Here is a 19,275-nt window from a genome sequence, read left to right as displayed (position 1 = left end):
GGCATGGTAGTGCGTCCCTGTAATTCCGGCTACGTGGAAGGCTGAGGCGAAAGGATCGCCAGAACCCAGTAGGTCGAGGCTGCAGTGGCCGGGGACACTCACTGCACTCCAGCCTGGGCGACAGAGTGAGACTCCAACTCAGAAATAAAAAAATAAAAAATAAATCCTTAGCCGGGCTTGGTGACTCAGCCTGTAATCCTACACCTTTGGGAGGCTGAGGTGAGTGGATTGTCTGTGCCCGTGGGTTCCAGACCCGCCTGGGCAGTGAGACCTCGTCTCTACAATAAATCAAAAAATCAGCCTGGCGTGGTAGCGCATGCCTCTAATTCCGGCTACTCGGAAGGCTGAGACGGAAGGATCGCCGGAGCCCTGCAGGTCAAGGCTGCGGTGGCCAGGAGCGGCCACTTCACTCCAGTCTGGGCAACAGAGTGAGACTCCCATGTCACTTCACTCCAGTCTGGGCAACAGAGTGAGACTCCCATGTCAAAAAAATAAAATAAATAAATAAATAAATAAATAAATCCTTTCCATTCCTCCCTCCCCTTCCTTCTTCCCCTTCCTTCTTCCTGTCCTCCCCCTGCACACCAAAAGTTTCCTTGTAAAATAGACAAGTTAACATTCAGAGGGAGAGGATAATAAGTCTGGCTTCAGATTTCTTAGCTATACTCAGTACAAATGGAGCAACTTTTTAAGTTTTGGGGGGGTATAGTTATGATCTAGCACGTCACCGTCTTTCCAAAGTTATTCATGTTTTTCTTACTTTTCATCTAAGCAGAAATGTGTAAAGTGTTATACTTTTATACCTTTTAAAAAATACTACTTAAAGACATACTTTGGAGCATCTTAGGTGTTAGGGGAGTTGTACTGGCATTAATTCTTCTGTGTGATTTTGGAAATCCAAAATGTATGCAAATATTTATGTATACATTTTATTGTGTATATTGAAAAACTGGAAAACACCTAACTGGTTTGTTAGTGTCCATGTAAATAGCCATTAAAATATACTAACAGCTAATGATGTAAGAAAATGCTTATTTTAATAGTGAAAAAAGCCAGATACAGATGTATATTATAGTCAATCTCAACTATATAAAGAAAAATTTTAGAAAGTAACTGGCAGGAGATATGCAAGTATGTTGCTTCTGACTATGGACATTAATGGTGACCTTTTTTCTGTTTATTTTTTTCCAAATTTACTGTATATAAACACTTAATTCAAAAAACTTAAAGAATACAAATGCATAGTAAACAGTAAGAACAACAAATCTGATATGACTTCTGAATCTGTTAAATAAGAGACTATCTTTTTTAAAACTCTCATTCTGTGCATTGAAAAAAAGAACATTAGCTTTAAACTATTTTGAGGAAGAAGCTTTACAAAGCATTCTGAGTGAAAGACACCTTATACAAGAGTTTATATTGTGATTTCATAAATATGAAGTTGTAGAACAGGCAAAACTCATCTAAGGTGAAAAAGCTTAATGCTGTGGTTATTTCTAGGATTGGGACAGGGATTGATTGGGGAGCAGCATGTGAACTTTTTGGGGTTAATGGTAATGTTCTCATTTTGCCACAGGTTCGAGTTACACAGGTGTATATTGTCAAAATTCAGTGATGATACCTTTTAAGTTTGTGCATTTGTATATAAATTTTACATCAAAAGAAAATATATTATTAATCAAAAAAAGAAAGATGAGAACATTCTGTTTTGTGAAAATATACAAGTCTCTTGGTGGCTTTATCTCCATATCCCACAGTCTTAAGTAAGTGTTCCAGACTAAATAGGCAAAAATCCAGTGCACTGCAGTCAACACCTGGTGCTTGCCTCTGTGACTAGTACTCACTACAGTGCATTGTAATTATTTCTTCTAATTAACTGTGAGCTCATGGGGGTCAGAAAGTATATTCCTGTCCGCTGTCACATTGCTAACATGTCCAGTAAGTATTAATAAATGAATAAATATCATTTTGTTCAAGTTCATGCCCTGTATATAAAACAAGTTTTTCTCTACTCTTTGAAACTCTTAATTTTGTATCTTTAAATATTACTTAATAGCTAGAATTGACACAAAATAGCAAAGGTTAATCTTCTGATGTAAACTGACATTTCAAGTTCTATACTCTAGGAGATTGCTTAAAACTATATCAAAATATAACAGCAATTTGGCTAAATATCTGTCATTAGAGCACTGTGGTTAAGTTGGAGTCCAGGTTGAATATTCAATTGTAAAGTTTTCCTGGAAGTAATAATTAAACTACATAGCTAAAATTTTTGTGAAATACATAGTAAAGTCACTATATTCAAAAAAAATCTTCCTAATCATTTTATGTGTAACTTTAACTTCAATATTACTAAAATGTTGAAATTAAACCAACTGAAGAATTGCTTGTAAGCTGATTCATTGTATTCAGTATATTAACATAAAAAAGAAATTAAAAAATTTTAAACCAAAACTTCTTCTATGAGAGAAAGTAACTTAAATTTTAAAAAATATTTAAGGCTATATAAAATTCTAGTGTAAGTACTAAGGAAGATCAAAAACATATGTTTATAAAATTCAAAAGGAAATGTAGTGCTAGTAAAATTTTTTAGCAGAAATATATGTATAGTTAATGAAAGCAACAAAAATATTTCTAATTTATAAAATATTTGTATAACATTTTAATTGAAAACTAATTTTAAAAGAATAAACTTGTTACTTATATCTTGTAAATTTTTCAAGTTATTTTTCTCTTATATTTAACTTTATATTGTTTTCAGTTTTTAGAAATGAATGGTTAAGTTTATAGTGGTGTATACCATGACATACTTTTGTCCTAAGGTTTTTTTATTTTGCTTATTTTAGTTACTTAGACTATCACCATAGAATTAGAATGAAGGTTAGGTTGTTTTTAAGTACAGTAATAACACATCTGTACAGTGTTTTATAGTTTATTTAAAAATTCGTATTTTATTGTATTATTAATAATATTTAACCACACCATATGCCAGTTATTATGCTCAATTATTTGCTTACATCATCGTATATAATCCTCACAGCTATCTATCCTCATATTACAGATAAGGAAATTTGAGGTTTAGAGGGACAAAGTGATTGCTACATTTATATAACTTGTAGTTAGTAAAAGTGGATTTGAACCTAGATTTGGTCTGAATCCAAACCCAGTCCTAATCACTATACTTTACACTTCCAGATTTTACAAGCTGGACATTGAAACTTATTCAAGAAATATTTTTGGTGGACTTAACTATATATACGTATTTGGTTTCACAGATTTGTCTTGGTTACTACCTGGAAGTTGCTTACTGTCTAAGGACCTTGTATCAGCAGCTCATAGGAGACATGTTGGAAATGTCTTGTAAGCCCTAGTCTTGGAGCCAGAATGTGCATTTTAACAAGGTCTATACATTGTATGTATAGATTTTATGAAAACCTCTAAGTTTTTTCATAGTATTTAATATTGCCTTTTAAAGAACTGTTTAGGGGTATAATATCTTCTCATTTAAGGATATTGGATATCCAACATAACAGTAACCATGTATGTTAAGATCAAGTACAGATTTTATTTTGCTATTTAAGGTTTGTATTATTACCTTTTATCTTTTAACTGAAATTGTATTAGGTCAGTGAAAATAGGATGACTAATTCCTAAATTTGACCCATTGTTATTTGTTAAAGAATACTAATTAGGTTAATGAAGCTTAGAGGTAAAAACTTGATTCCTTCCCTCCCTTTTCCTTTCCCAGCCCACCTAATGCCTTTTTCCTAACACTGGATTTGTCATTTTTTTAGATGTGGAAGTTTTGTACTATGACTGGATTTCTCTTTGTTTACATGGCGCCCTTATGGACTAGCAGGGTCTGTGCTTTAAATATCTCCTAACAGTCCAAAGTTTAACCTAGTATATGCATTCATGTATTAACAAACATACTTTTTCACAGTTTCACATAGGAAGTACTCACTATTCTGTTACGCATGCACTCACTAACATAATATATAGTTGAACAACTCCTAACTTCAAATCACTTTCTAGATTAAAGCAATGACTGATTTTGAGGATGGAAAGTGAATTTCAGTAAGTTTATGCATTAGCTTTTTTGTTTTACATATTATACAGATATCATAACTTTAGCATTTTGTTTTTTACTACAATGTAAATAGAAGGGTTAACTTATATCAGGTAATGGTTGAGTCAGTTATTTTATGATATAATCAAATACCTAAATTTGATTGTTAATATAGATTTGGCTTATAATTTGAAAATTAACCTTAAAAATTAATGAGTTCAATAGCTATGAAGATGAACTGGAAAGAGTTTATATCTCTTACCCTAACTTATGTCTCTATTATCCTTATCCACAACACCTTTCTTCTGAGAAATGACTTATCTTCTCTAAGAAAAGCCTAATCCTTTTCTGTGAACCTAGAAATAATTAAAAATTAGGATTGAAAAGGATTTCTTAAAGTCAGAGTTTTAAGTACAAAAAAGATATATCAAGTAAGTACAAAGTTTTTAAAAGTTGAGAGTAAGATTTACTTTCTACTCCTAATACTATTACTCATATTTTAATTATTCTAGCTTCTAGATTTAGTAATTAAAGTATTCACTTCTATCTTGAAAATCAGGCAATAAGTATGAATCAAATATTCTTCAGAGTTTAAAAAATATGTTTTATTTTTCAGCAAAGATGTCAAGAAAGTTAAGTTTGCCTACTGACCTAAAGCCTGATCTAGGTAAGTAAAAGAAATGAATGAATATTCAAAGCAATTAAACCCTGTAATGGGAAGTCAGAAATCAGAATATTTAAAATTACTGTAAACTAGATTTTCATTGGAAAGTAAGTTTAAAATGACTAAGATGTTTAAAGATTAAACATCTTGGCCGGGCTCGGTGGCTCAACCTGTAATCCCAGCACTTTGGGAGGTTGAGGCGAGTGGATTGCCTGAACCCGTGGGTTCAAGACCCACCCGGGCAACTTGGTGAGACCTCGTCTCTACAATAAATAAAAATAAATTAGCCGGGCGTGGTAGCTCACGCCTGTAGTTCCGGATACTTGGAATGCTGAGGTGGAAGGATCGCCAGAGCCCAGCAGGTCAAGGCCACTGTGACCAGGAGTGTGCTCTTGCACTCGAGTCTGGGCAATAGAGTGAAACTCCAACTCAAAAAATAAATAAATAAATAAATAAATAAATATATATATATATATATATATATATATATTCAACAGCTTGTGGAATAATCTTTAAAATGCTATATGTAAATTATAAAAAGCAATTGTAATACAAATTTAAGAAGGCCAAAGGAGTATATTTTCTCAGCCTTCTCAAACTTTATATCAACAGAATTTAACATAAGATTAAATTTGTGCAATTTTAGAATGATTTTTATTAAAAGTGGCTATATCCCAACTAGCCATCTGAAAACCTATTTTGAACTGTAATCTGTAAAATTATTTTTCTACTAATTTAATATTTTAAAAATGAGTAATTCATTCTCTAAATTATAGTGAATCTCTCATCAAAATCATCCCTACTGAATTTTTGGTGATAAATTGGAAAATGTGTTTTCTTCCAAAGCACCTTCTATGCAACTCATTTATTGTGAACGCAGGGTAAATATATTCAGTCAATAATTTTACTTCATGTCCTGCTCAAAACAGCTCCTTCATATCATATAGGGACAAATAACATTTCAATGATGATAAAAATAAGTTTTCATATAATATATAAAAAGCAGGCTTTCTTTTTAAACTCATGTTTGTGTGTTTTTTCAATTTCAGGGTTTTTTTGTTTGGTTTTTTTTTTTTTGCCTTTAGCTGGATAAGAAGTATGACTGCTTAAGAATGATTTTTACTCACTTCTACCTTAGAGATAACTAGATTTTCTCTCTGGTATTGGCCTACTGCCCTTACCTCACTATTTATTCTCTAGATTCCCTATTTTTTTCCTTTAACATAGAATACAAACTTAAATGTTTGTTTAAACATACAATTTTAGCATTTCCAAATCATATTCTCACTTTAGTTATACTGAAAGAAAGCATGTGATTATGAGTGAATAGGCATGTAACGTATTTCACTGTCATCAATAGAATATTTCATTCATAGGAAAAGTAATTTAGTAGAACTGCTTTTAAATTTAAAGCAACTGTAATACAAATTTAAGAAAACCAAACGAATATATCTCAGCCCTCTCATACATTATATCAACAGAATTTGATAATGTCACTAGTGTAAACAAACAATAATTAATCCAAATATAGGATAGCATATGTTTTGAAAAGGTCATTATTATTTTCACACACAAAAAAATAAAAGACATAATTTGAACCCAAATTTATTTTAGGCTTACATTGTGCATTTTTTTCCTATAAGAGGATCCAGCGTTTTCATCAGACTCAAATTGGCCCATGATTTCAATAACATTAATTACTACTAGTAAAACTGGCTTTGTGTCTTTTAGCATCTTAAAAATCTGAGTAAACACATGTAGAATTACTTTTGAAGTTATGAAAATATCATAACCAATTTTTTAAAATACATTTATAAATCTTATGTTATTCAGTCAGAGTGTGTACTCCATGCTTTTATAGGTCTTCCTTGTTAAGTTTATGGTTTAGCTAGTGTGCTCATGTATTTTACCGCCCTAAGCCAATTATAACTTTGACTAATAAATACCTTTAGTATTCCTGTGTTTCGATTCCTAAGTAATTTCTCTCCAGTCATTGTGCTGTTGAACTATTTTTTTTTTTTCTGTTGGAGATTCTTGGGTGCTAATTTCTTTATGTTGGTTATGGAGGCATTAGGGAAAAACTCAACTGTATTGATAGGTCCTGACACTAGTAAAGCAGCTGACGCTGTTGAACTATCCTGCAGCCCTGGAAGCTTCTGTGAGTAGAATTCATTTTTGCTCATGAGGAAATTGTGCTGCACTGCACTTTCACTATAGCTTGTCCGTCTTGTATTCCATGACCTGTTAGTCAGGAACTATGGGTGGTATTGTTACAGTTTTGATGTTACTTTTCAAGTCTTAGCCTTAGGAGGCAAACATCAAACTATTACATACCTTGAGGTGAGTTCGTTTCTTGACCTAATTTTGACCCTGAGCTAATTCATCCCATGGCATTGTAATTTGATTTGGGAATATAAATGTTCACTGCATTTGGCTCTGTGTAGGGAGGAGAGAGTGATATATAAAAATAGAATGTTTAAGGTATCCAGAGAGTAGCATGAGAGCAATGATTTTATGACATGATTGTGTCAGCTAGAACTGGGTGGAGACGTTAATGACAAATTTTATCTGAGTTTAGATCTGCGAGAAAGAGCACATACTCCTCTTTTATGGCATCTAAAGACTAAACTTTAATGCTCAATAATAACCATAACCTTCCAACTCTAGCTCTATGATATTGGTGATATGGCTGTCTGAAGTTGCCTAACAGTGTTTTAGACTTGGATATGGGCATAAATGCTGACTCTACCATATACTAGCCTGGTATTCTGGAAAAGTCACTTAACCTCTCTGAGCCTCTATTTAATTATTTGTTAAACTGTGATAATAATACTTTCCAAGGTGGTTATGTGGATTAAATCAGATGATAAATATATTATGCTAGTGCCTGGCACATGGTAGGTCCTGTTTAACAGTAGTTATTTTTCATTTTTTTATTATTAGAACTACTAAAATTAAACTTTCTATTCCATTTGTTTAGCTTGCCCAATTTGTAAAAATCAACCCACAGAGACCCACAATGTCTAACTTAATAGTAATAAGTAGAAATTGTAATTTATGAAGTGCTGAAAGTTTTGAGTTATTTTTAAACAGTTCTAAGCAGAAAATAAAATAAGCAACCTATCTCTATCAGTCTCAAACTTGATTCTAACTCTATTTTTTATATTGATGTAGTCTTGGAGTTTTTTTCTAATACAATTTTACAGATAAGTCATAATAAAAATATAATTGTAGCTTATGAATTTTATATAGTTAAATTAGTCCATTAAATTAAAATATTGCTTATTTAAACTATGAATTAACATTTAAAATATAAATTGTTGTGGATCACCTATTGTAATTTTAATAGTTATGAGAGTTTTTTTCCACAGGATAATTGATATTGTCAACTTTTATTATATCATTGTTTTCTATTGTTATCAATTGGTCACAACTGAAAATATAATGCCCATTTACCTTATATGTGTATGGTTTATTTAAGTAACACATGTGTTTGTCTTTGGCAATTTTTAAAAATTGTTTCATAGTTTATGAAAATAACTTTAAAAACTTTAAAGAGTTAGTAAATATTTATAATAAATATCTTATTACAAACATCCAATAATGAGGTATTGATTATGGAAAGTTGTTTCATTTATAGTAAGTAGTTTTTGTCTACCATAATTTATAACAGGAGATGCAACTTCAGGCAAAAGAAAGACATTTTTAGAAACTACAGTCAGGGCAACCCCCTCGGGTCCCCTCCCACTGTCGGAGCTTTTCTGTCCTCTCAATAAATCCTGCTTTCTAAAAAAAAAATAAAAATAAAAAATAAAGTGTTTGCCATGGTAATCAGAAAAAAAAAAGAAAGAAACTGCAATTAAAAACGACCCATATTGTTTTCAGGGGCTAGCCATAATTAAAATTAAGTTGCATATAGTTATTACTTAAGGAAATATTTTCAATTTATGAATCTAAATTTGATTGTAAAAAGCTTTTGGGGGAATTACTAGGATTTGGTGTTATTCCTTTTTTGTTTAATCAAATACAACTTAGAAAACATGAACATGTTTCATTTTTCATAACATTCTGAAGAGTCATTCCTCTCACATTGGCATTGAAAGCTTATAATTTGAGGAGTTATTTATTAGATGTGAACAGTAGAAACTACGGGAATTGTAATATATCCTAACAATACAGCAAAAACATTGGTTTAGATATTCTCAACTATATATCTGTCTTCAGCAAGTGTTTATTGAGTACCTTTTACATGCAAGGCACTGTGCTAAATTCTGCAGGGTATCAAAACAACATAATCCTTGCACTCAGGGTACTTGGGGTCACTTTAGAGCTGGATATGAAACTAAGTCAGAAATAGCTACAGAACAAATGTGCTGTAAGTGCCATGGAGTGATACAACACCATAAGGATTCAAAAGAGAGGGAAACGATGTGAGGTTGCAGAAACCAGGAGCAACTTCAGGAAGACGACCATACCTGAGATGGGAAATAAGCATAATCTTGATAGGTCAAAAAAGGACTGATGCAGGGACACCAGTCAGAAATTCACAAGCAAAAGCCTAAAAGTAGGTAAGTGTTATGTTTGGAGAAAATCAAATGGCTGAATTTATTTCCCACAATGAACTGAAGCAGGACAGCATTGGGAGATAAAGGCCAAGGGGTAGGTTAAAGATATTTTGTGAAAAGTATTAAAAACTTGCATAAGATTATAACCATGATTAAATAGATAAAGAGGAGCTACTGAGAATTTTTTAAAATTGAAGTGACAGAATTATAACTATACCTTATAAAACTTAATTGAATTGTGTTAACAGTGAGATGCCAAAGGTGGGGAAATCATTTGGGAATTTTCCTAAGTAAATGGTGACAAAAGCCTGGACTTAGGGTAATGGAAGTAGATTGTTAATGGAAAGAAGGAAACAAAATGTTGCAATAAACTATCATGGGGCTTGGCATCACATCAAGCGTATAGGTAAAATGCAAGGGAAGAATCCAAATTATGGTTCATCTGAATGCTGTTCACTACAAGAATGAGAGTGTCAATATAAATTGTATCATTAGAAGAATTTAGTGTTTAAGCTGAAACAGTGTGTTTTGGTTTTGCATAGTGAGTCATAGCAGGAAAAATGGCCAACAAATATTTGGAAATGTAGTTCTAAGAGAAAAAAAGCTTAGGGATTGAGACAGATTTGGGATTAGCCACAGAGAAGGGAGCTGAAGATGAGAGGAGGTTATTAGTGTAATCTTAAAATATCACTGTAATTAGAGACAGAATATGAACCAGATAAGAGTTAGACATTTTGATGAAAATACCTTGGATGTGTGTTAATTACAACTAAAATGGCATTCAAGAAAAATGGAAAAAAGCTAAATTTTTATTGATTAAAGGTTTCCATATGGGCAGATTTGAAAAAAATAAACATTACTTATAATAAATAATATTATAATAAAACATTTACATTTGAAGTAAATTTGAAGATAGAGTCAGAATACTTCTAAATGAATTTTTTAGTTGAAGAAAATTAAAAAGATCCGTACTTGTCTGGCTCTACCTAGTCATGAATCATATTACCAAAGGAAGACACCACACCATGAGAAAGAAGGTACTAAGGGCTAAGATTAGAAAAGCAGTCAGGATACCGAGGGTGGCATATACAAAAATTCATTGGGATGCACCCAGCTCATTTCTGAGAAGTGTGGATTTGTTCGTTTGTATTTTATGTTTAAGCAAAAGGAAAACAATGATTAGCATAAAAGTGCATTGTTTTTCTTTTCAATTACAGTTCACCCTTGAAAAATATGCAGGGTTAAGGGCACCAACTCTCTACCCTCTACAGAGTCAAAATTCTGTGTATAAGTATGACCCCCCTCAGACTGAACTACTAAAAACCTGTTGTTGATCGGAAGCCTTAACAATAACAGAAACAGCGGATTAACATATATGGTGTATGTGTTATATACTGTATTCATAAAATAAAGTAAGCTAGAAAAAAATATTAAGACAGTTATAAGGAAGATAAAGAAAGTGTTATTAAGACAATTGTGAGGAAGATAAAATGTATTTACTATTCATTAAGTGGAAGTGAATCATCATAAAGTTCTTTGTCCTCATCTTGATGTGACTAGGCCGAGGAGGAAGAGGATGGGTTGGTCTTGCTGTGCTTTCTCTGGTTGGGGAGGTGCTAGAAAATCTGTGTGTAAGTGGACTGGTGCATTTCAAACCCACGTTGTTCAAGGATCAACCAGAAGGAAGTTAAATATGCTTTCGATTTTGTCTTTTTGCCGATTAACTATTGGACCAAATTTATACCCCCCCAAAATGTGATATTTTAGTACTTGAGCTGTCTCTCAACATTTTAAACCATTTCAGATGTAAAGGATAATTCCTTCAGCCGATCACGGAGTTCAAGTGTAACGAGCATTGACAAAGAATCCCGAGAAGCAATCTCTGCTCTTCATTTCTGTGAAACATTTACTCGAAAGACAGATTCATCCCCTTCCCCTTGTCTATGGGTTGGAACAACACTAGGAACAGTGCTTGTCATTGCACTGAACCTTCCCCCAGGGGGAGAACAAAGACTTCTTCAGCCAGTAATTGTTTCTCCAAGTGGTAAGTATGCTCTGGTGCTGCACTTAGAGTTACTGTGATTTAATAATTTAATAGAATTTTTTGCTTTTCCTTCTTGAATTGTCCTAAGAATTCTAAAATGTAAAGGAAATGGGGACAGAGACAGCCCTGTGTTTTCAGTGAAGGAATACACAGAACAAGATTTCAGAATATTGTTTATTTATATAGCCATTCGGGGATCATTTGTTAAATACTACATAGGAAAAGTTCTTAAAAGGTTGTTATGCCGGGCTCGGTGGCTCAGCCTGTAATCCCGCGCCTTTGGGAGGCTGAGGTGAGAGGATTGCTTGAGCCCGCGGGTTCGAGACCCGCCTGGGCAGCGAGACCTCATCTCTACAATAAATCAAAAAATCAACCGGGCATGGTAGTACATGCCTGTAATTCCGGCTACTCGGAATGCTGAGGCGGAAGGATCGCCGGAGCCCAGCAGGTTGAGGCTGTGGTGGCTGGGAGCGGCCACTTCACTCCAGTCTGGGCGACAGAGTGAGACTTCAACTCAAAAAAAAAAAAAGTTGTTATAGTAATGTATTCCTAATACCTCAAAATATCATGTTTCACAAGCAAAATAATGATATATGTTTAGAGAAGAACAGGGAAGTGTAATTTTAAACATTCTAAACTTGGCTATTTTTAATCTCTAAGTGTGAAATCTGAGATTATAGTTCATATATCCCATTGTATCATTTGTTTATTCATCTAAAAGCCAGATAAATGTTTACAAAATTTATCATATGTAATTTAATTGTGAGTGATCAGTTGGTGGCATCTATTTGTTTGGGGTGGATAATGTTGATATCTTTTTCCAGACTCATAAATATAATGCTTGAAGTTTGAATCCTGTCAATAAGCCAGTGTGCAGTTTTCAGTTCAGTATGCATTCAGCATATATTTGAGTGTCTATTACAAGGGGAGACCCCAAAAAAGTCAGAATTTATTTGTAAAAAATTCTGTATTTACTCTTATATGTTTAAACTTCAGTCACTTTCAAAATACTCCCTGATTGGTAAAGTACACCTATTGAGACACTTTTTCCACCCCTCAAAACAGTTTTTGAACTTGTCAATTTTGATGCCTTTTAAAAGTGCTTTTGCAGCTGTTTGTTTGTTTATTGGTTTGCTTGTTTCACTTCTGCCACATCTGAAAGACTTTTTCCTTTTGAGGACTTTTTTCATCTGGGGAAACAAAAAAAAAAGTTGCTTGGGGCAAGAGCAGGTGAATAGGGAGGGTAGGGCATGGGGGTCATGTCGTTTTTGGTCAAAAACTGAACATTCAGCACCATCTGGGCAGGTGCACTCATAAATCATCCGTCATGAAATGCAAAAACACGTTGAAAGAATCTCAAAAAAAAATTCACTTAAGCCAAACACAGCTTCTCACACAATGCTAGCTGGTACACTGATACCAATGGGTTCCTAGAACACTTATCTAGGTAGGGGAAGCGTGTACTGCACCCACCCTCCAAAAAATAATTCTGGGGTTTTTTTGGGTCTCCTCTCATATATGTCAAAGTTGGAATCACCATATTTATTCTGTGGATTAAAATATTTCTGTTACTTACTAGACGTCTATATTTCAGGTACTATATTGAGGTTAAAAGGTGCAATCTTGAGAATGGCATTTCTGGATACCACAGGCTGCTTAATGCCACCTGCATATGAACCCTGGAGAGAACACAATGTTCCTGAAGAAAAAGATGAAAAAGAGAAATTAAAGAAACGTCGACCTGTCTCCATATCTCCCTCTTCTTCTCAGGAAATTAGTGAAAACCAGTATGCAGTGATATGTTCTGAAAAGCAAGCAAAAGTAATCTCACTGCCAACCCAGAACTGTGCATATAAGCAAAACATTACAGAGACTTCATTTGTGCTTCGTGGAGATATTGTAGCATTGAGTAACAGTATCTGCCTTGCTTGTTTCTGTGCCAATGGACATATAATGACTTTTAGGTAAGAGTTTTTTTTAAAACACAGATATAACATTTCTTCCCTCAATTCATATTACAGAATTATATATTGTTTGAAAGAAATGCTATTTTTGAGTATTGTCATATACACTGAGAATTTGTTTTTACTCAGTTAATACTGAGCAAGTATATGAAGAATATAAATCATTTTTATATCCCACTCAAGTATATAAGCTAAACTAAATCATAAGATTTATAAGGTTTCTGCCATTTTTAACTTAAATAATATGTTCATGACTAAAATTGACATTATTATTAACAAAGTTTTTAATTTTTTTCTCAAGTTTGCCAAGTTTAAGGCCTCTATTAGATGTGTATTACTTGCCCCTTACCAATATGCGAATAGCCAGAACGTTCTGCTTCACCAACAATGGACAAGCATTATATCTCGTTTCACCTACAGAAATCCAGAGACTGACTTATAGTCAAGAAACCTGTGAAAATCTTCAGGTAAATAACAAAAATAACATTATAATTTCTTCAGAGATTATTCTCTAAGGACCCTTATCCTGTCTGTTCCTTAATTTCACAAAAGTGTGCAAATGAGCCTACATGGGAAAATTCAAGGCCTTTTAATTAGATGTTCAGAGAGCATACTTTGAAACAAACTTTCATGGTTAAGAGCGTCTTCATCAGACTTTTGTTATAAGAGCAATTTCATCTTATTGATTCATATTTGTCTTTCCAGTAATGACAAAGAAATATGAAATGTTACATGTATTTTATATCATATAACAGATATCTGTTATACCACACACAAGTCCCTTTTAAAGAAGTGTGTTAATGTAGAAATAATTGTATCTGTTTTAGGGAAAATTGTGTGATCCTATACTCTGTATTCATAAGTATACTTACACACAGAAGAAAAAAATAATGATAGTTTTCCCCTGATGTTTAATCTATTTTTGAGATACTATAAACAAATTATTTAAATACAGAACTGTCTCTTTTTTAGTGTCTGAGTGCCTTATGTGATTGTTGATCATTAGGAAATGATCAACTTAACTTTAACTTCTAAAATAAAATTGCTTTTGACATATTGAGCTAAAATATTGATTCACAATTTAATATTCAGAGGATACTGGTATCTAAAGGAACTCAATAATGAAAGTTTTTGCAATTAACCCTACGTTACTCATTTGTAAATCTGAATTTGTGTCTTATTGTTTTTAGAACATGAGTTATAGAGTCAAGAAGACTGAATTCAAGTTCAGCCTTGCTAACTACATAATTATGTGGCCTTAGACAAATAATGCTTAATGTCTCTAAGCATTAGCTTTACAATTAGGATAAAAATAATACCTATCTCCGAGGATATGGTAAGGACTAAATGAGAGAGTGTATATAACATGCTTAATAGAGTTTTCAGGTGAGATGGAGAGAAGGTACTGAGGCAATCCTGGTATCCCCAGGTTGGGGAGGCAGGACCAAGAATCTGAGGACACTAAGTAAATTAGAGAGGAAAGAGCTACTGAGAGAGAACCCTGGAAAGCTGCAGAGTCCCCTGAGTATTCAGTAAGTGCTATAAGCACATACATGTGACTGAGCTCTCTGACCAGAGAAAGAATCATCTGAAATAGAGGGTTAACAAGAACCATGCCTGTTGCCAGGGTCAGGACGCTGGAGTGGCCATGAACGTGCCACTGCACTCCAGCCTGGGCAATGGAGTGAGACTCCAACTCAAAAAAAAAAAAAGAAAAAAGAAAAGAAAAGAAAAGGAAATGTATATCCATAGATGCTATATTTGTAATGGTCCCAGACTGGAAACTCTCCAAATGTCCTCAATAGATGAATGGATAAACAAATTGGAGTATATCCATATCGTGGAATACTACTCGGCAATAAAAAGGAATGAACTGTGGATATAACAACATTGATGAATCTCAGAATAATTATGCTAAGTGAAAGAAGCCAAGCAAAATGGGTACATATCTTGTAATTCTGTTTTTGTAAAACTCAAGAAAATTCAAATTAATCTATTGTGAAAGGAAGCAGATAAGCAGTTACTTAGAGACTGAGGATAGAGGAGAACTGAGAGAAGTTTTTGCAAAGGGTGTGCACAAGTAAACTTGGGAGTGATGAGTATGTTCACATCTTGATTTTGGTATTCATTTCATGGATATATCCATAAGTCAAAATTTACCAAATTGTTTTGTTTTGTTTTTTGAGTTGGAGTCTCACTCTGTCACCCAGACTGGAGTGCAGTGGCCACTCCCGGCCACCGCAGCCTCGACCTGCTGGGCTCCAGCGATCCTTCCGCCTCAGCCTTCCAAGTAGCCGTAATTACAGGCATGTGCTACCACGCCCGGCTGATTTTTTTGATTTATTGTAGAGATGAGGTCTTGCTGCCCAGGCGGGTCTCGAACCCGCGGGCTCAGGCAATCCACTCACCTCAGCCTCCCAAAGGCGCGGGATTACAGGCTGAGCCACCGAGCCCGGCTCAATTTACCAAATTGTGCACTGTAAATATGTGCCAGTTTTTATATGTTGATTAGACCTTAAGCTGTTTAAAAATTAATGGATTCAGGACTATTTATTATTAAAAGACAAATTAGTCAAAAGTATGTTTATAGGCTGAAATAATTAAGTTTATTTTTACAGCATTATTCTAACTATACGTTGAGTGAAACACAAAGTAATTCACAGTAAGTTATTTTTTCAAATTGACTATTTTGATTCATTTGTAAACCTTAAATAAAACTTGCTATAATCATAGAGGTGGAGCATAACATTTAATTCATTTTAAAACAATTAAGTTAATAACTTTGCTGAGCACCTAAAGTTTATAAACAAAACCCAAAGCACTCGCTATAAAAAATTGATGACAGTTGAGCTATATAGCTTTAATTATATATATTATACATTCAGCTTGAAGTTTATTGCTGTGCTTATCCTGAAGATACTTGTTTTTCAGACTCAACATTTTTACAACATAGGTTTTCTAAATCAAAGTGATTAAAATCAGTGATTATTTGATGCACTATACAGAGTTTATAATGATAACTAAATCCTAAATATTGACCCATTCATGAATTTAGTCCTAAATTTTTTCACCTAATCTTGTTAGCTCTCATGTAAGACAAATGATATCCAAGTATAAAATCAAACAAGCCGGGCTCGGTGGCTCAGCCTGTAATCCCAGCACTTTGGGAGGCTGAGGTGAGTGGATTGCCTGAGCCCATGGCAACTTGGGCTACTTGGCAAGACCTCATCTCTACAATAAATCAAAAACTAGCCGGACGTGGTACATGCACCTGTAGTTCCAGTTACTTGGAAGGCTGAGGCGGAAGGATCGCTGGAGTCCAGCGGGTCGAGGCTGCGGTGACAGAGTGAGACTCCAACTCAAAAATAAAAAATAAAAATAAAATCAAACAAGTATATTTTTTCTATATATTCATATTTTAGGTTAATTGAAAAGTCCCAGATACTTTTTCAGAAATAAAGTTTGCTATGAATAGATGTAAGGAGATCATGGGAAATACAGATCTATTTTAGATTTCATAAACAGCATTGACAGTAATCATTCTAAATAATAGATTTAGCCAGGTTCAGTGGCTCAGCCTGTAATCCCGCGCCTTTGGGAGGCTGAGGTGTGTCGATTGCCTGAGCCCTCGGGTTCGAGACCTGCCTGGGCAACTTGGCGAGACCTCATCTCTACAATAAATCAAAAATCAGCCTGATGTGGTAGCGCTCACCTGTAGTTCCAGCTACTTGGAAGGCTGAGGTGGAAGGATCTCCAGAGCCCAGTGGGTCAAGGCTGTGGTGGCTGGGAGCAGCCACTGCACTCCAGTCTGGGCGACAGGGTGAAACTCCAACTCAAAAAAAAAAAAAATAATAATAATAGATTTAATCATAGCTAAAATCCTTGTTTAAATACATATAAATGTTATTTAATGTTTTCCTCAAAAATTTAATACTAAGATTGCAGACAATCTAGGCTCTTTAAGAAACATTTACTTTTTAACTTTCTTTAAAGATATCTTCATAATATTACTATATGGATAAATAAATATTTTCTAATTTATTTCATCTCTAATTATGTGACAGTTTTTCTATTTTTATACATATAGCATTGCTGTCTACTCCTGACACTTTATATATTCATTATCTTTAATCCTAGTATGTTCCTGAGAGGCAAGTATAATCATCTCCCCTTTTTAAAGTTAATAAAACCATTTCTTTGACAGACAAATTTGACTAAGATTCTTCTGCTAGTAAAAGGCAGAAGTAAGACTCAGAACCAATTCTATCTAGTTCCAAAATGTACGCTCATTCTACTACATAAAATATGATTCTTTCCTGCCAGATTTCTGAAATTCCAGTTGTATATTCACATAATTCTCTTCCTAGTTGGTGTTTATGAAAAAATAAGTTGGTGTGTCTAATAATTTTTTGATTCAGCTAAATGTTATAATTCCAAAATGGTATATTATCATTATTACACCTGACATTTAAACCTGCTAGCAGAAATTTTTATTTTTTCTAATGTAAGAAGACCTATTTATCAATCCAATTATCAATTTATGAGATTTTTATGAAAATTTTATCTTAAAAATTGGAATCTCCTTACAGTCTTAAGCACAAATACCTACCTTGCCTAAAATGCAAAGAAAGTAATCTAATGAAAAGAGCAAGCAGCTTGTTAGACTTATTTTAGGCTTAGAAACTTACTGTTTGAATAAGTCAGTATATTCTGTATCTGATCATTTGAAATATGTTCATCAATTGTGAGTCTCAACAGGTAATGTTATGAGCTTAAGTGAAAGAGTTTATAGTGATGGTTTTATAAATTACAGTTTAGTTTCCCTAATATTTTAACAATTACAATTTTTTATTTTAAAGGAAATGTTAGGTGAACTCTTCACTCCTGTAGAAACACCTGAAGCACCAAACAGAGGATTCTTTAAAGGGTTATTTGGAGGTGGTGCACAGTCGCTTGATAGAGAAGAACTATGTAAGTTGATTTATTTAATTTGGATAATATACCTATAAAACAGAAACATTCAAACCATATAAATTTTTATATGTGTGAATTTTGTTCACGTATTTCTCTTTGTCACAATAATGAACATATCTATGTTTTAACAAAATTCAATAATCATTTTCTGACACTCTTTTCCAAATCATGGAAACATTTACTTAGGGAACCAAAATCAGAATAGCTTTAGCTGGCTAAAAAGTAATATTCACAATTTTAAATGAATAATTTAGAAAGTACTTTATTTTCATTAAATGTAATACCATTATTTTAATGCCATGCTTGCCTAAATTTAAATGATGATCTTAACTTTGAATGAGTTTTACTTAAACATTTAATCTGTCTTACAAAACCTGCAAAAGTACTCTCATTGTACTCGGAAGTTATTTAAATAAGCAAAGTATGATCCTTGGCCCCCTCCCCTGTCTTGGGGAGGTGTATCTTCTCTCTCTGTCTCTCTCTCTCTCTCTCTGTCTCTGTCTGTGTCTGTGTCTCTGTCTCTCTCTCTCTCTCTCTCTCTCTCTCTCTCTCTCTCTCTCTCTGTCTCATTTACTTTCTAAATAAACTTTGCTTGAAAACTTAAAATAAATAAATTAGCAAAGTCTGCCATCAATATGATTGATACAGATTAGTAGTTTGTCCTTTAGTGAACTAATGAATCACTGAATGCTTGACTTTTCTTTCAAATGGGAGCTGCTATCTTTGAATTCTTTTTTTTTTTTGCAAAAATAAAATAAAAATAAATATTTTAGAATTTTGGTGTCATGTTTGTTTATTAGAAAAACTGTAACATTAAATAGCAGTAATCAGCAGTGCAAGGCAATTTCATTTTTAAAGCTTTCCCAGAGGATTGAGCTATGTTTTAATTTAGTTTTTAAAAAAATGAAGGCCGGGCTCAGTGGCTCAGCCTGTAATTCCAGCACTTTGAGAGGCCAAAGCAAGTGGATTGCCTGTGTCTATGGGTTCAAGACCAG

The 19,275-nt window shown here is 33.6% G+C and overlaps 1 protein-coding gene across 3 annotated transcripts in view; it reads left to right on the top strand.

Annotated features, from left to right (window-relative positions):
• The window catches only part of STXBP5 (syntaxin binding protein 5), a 199,214-nt gene that overhangs the window by 169,623 nt on the left and 10,316 nt on the right, over positions 1-19,275 (top strand). For 2 of the 3 annotated variants that reach the window (XR_505382.1, XM_008074018.1), the window contains exons 20-24: positions 4,686-4,736; positions 11,103-11,342; positions 12,937-13,306; positions 13,608-13,773; positions 18,166-18,277. Coding sequence is in view for 2 of the 3 variants with exons in the window: in XM_008074018.1 (XP_008072209.1) it covers positions 4,686-4,736; positions 11,103-11,342; positions 12,937-13,306; positions 13,608-13,773; positions 18,166-18,277 (939 nt within the window). In the remaining variant the exon portion in view is untranslated. The remainder of the gene's footprint in view (positions 1-4,685; positions 4,737-11,102; positions 11,343-12,936; positions 13,307-13,607; positions 13,774-18,165; positions 18,278-19,275) is intronic. The other variant, XM_008074019.1, reaches the window with a different exon arrangement.

Source organism: Carlito syrichta, unplaced genomic scaffold (assembly GCF_000164805.1).
Source record: "Carlito syrichta isolate Samal-C Ts95f unplaced genomic scaffold, Tarsius_syrichta-2.0.1 Scaffold316274, whole genome shotgun sequence".
Taxonomy (NCBI): domain Eukaryota; kingdom Metazoa; phylum Chordata; class Mammalia; order Primates; family Tarsiidae; genus Carlito; species Carlito syrichta.
This window is presented reverse-complemented; position numbering and strand designations above follow the sequence as displayed.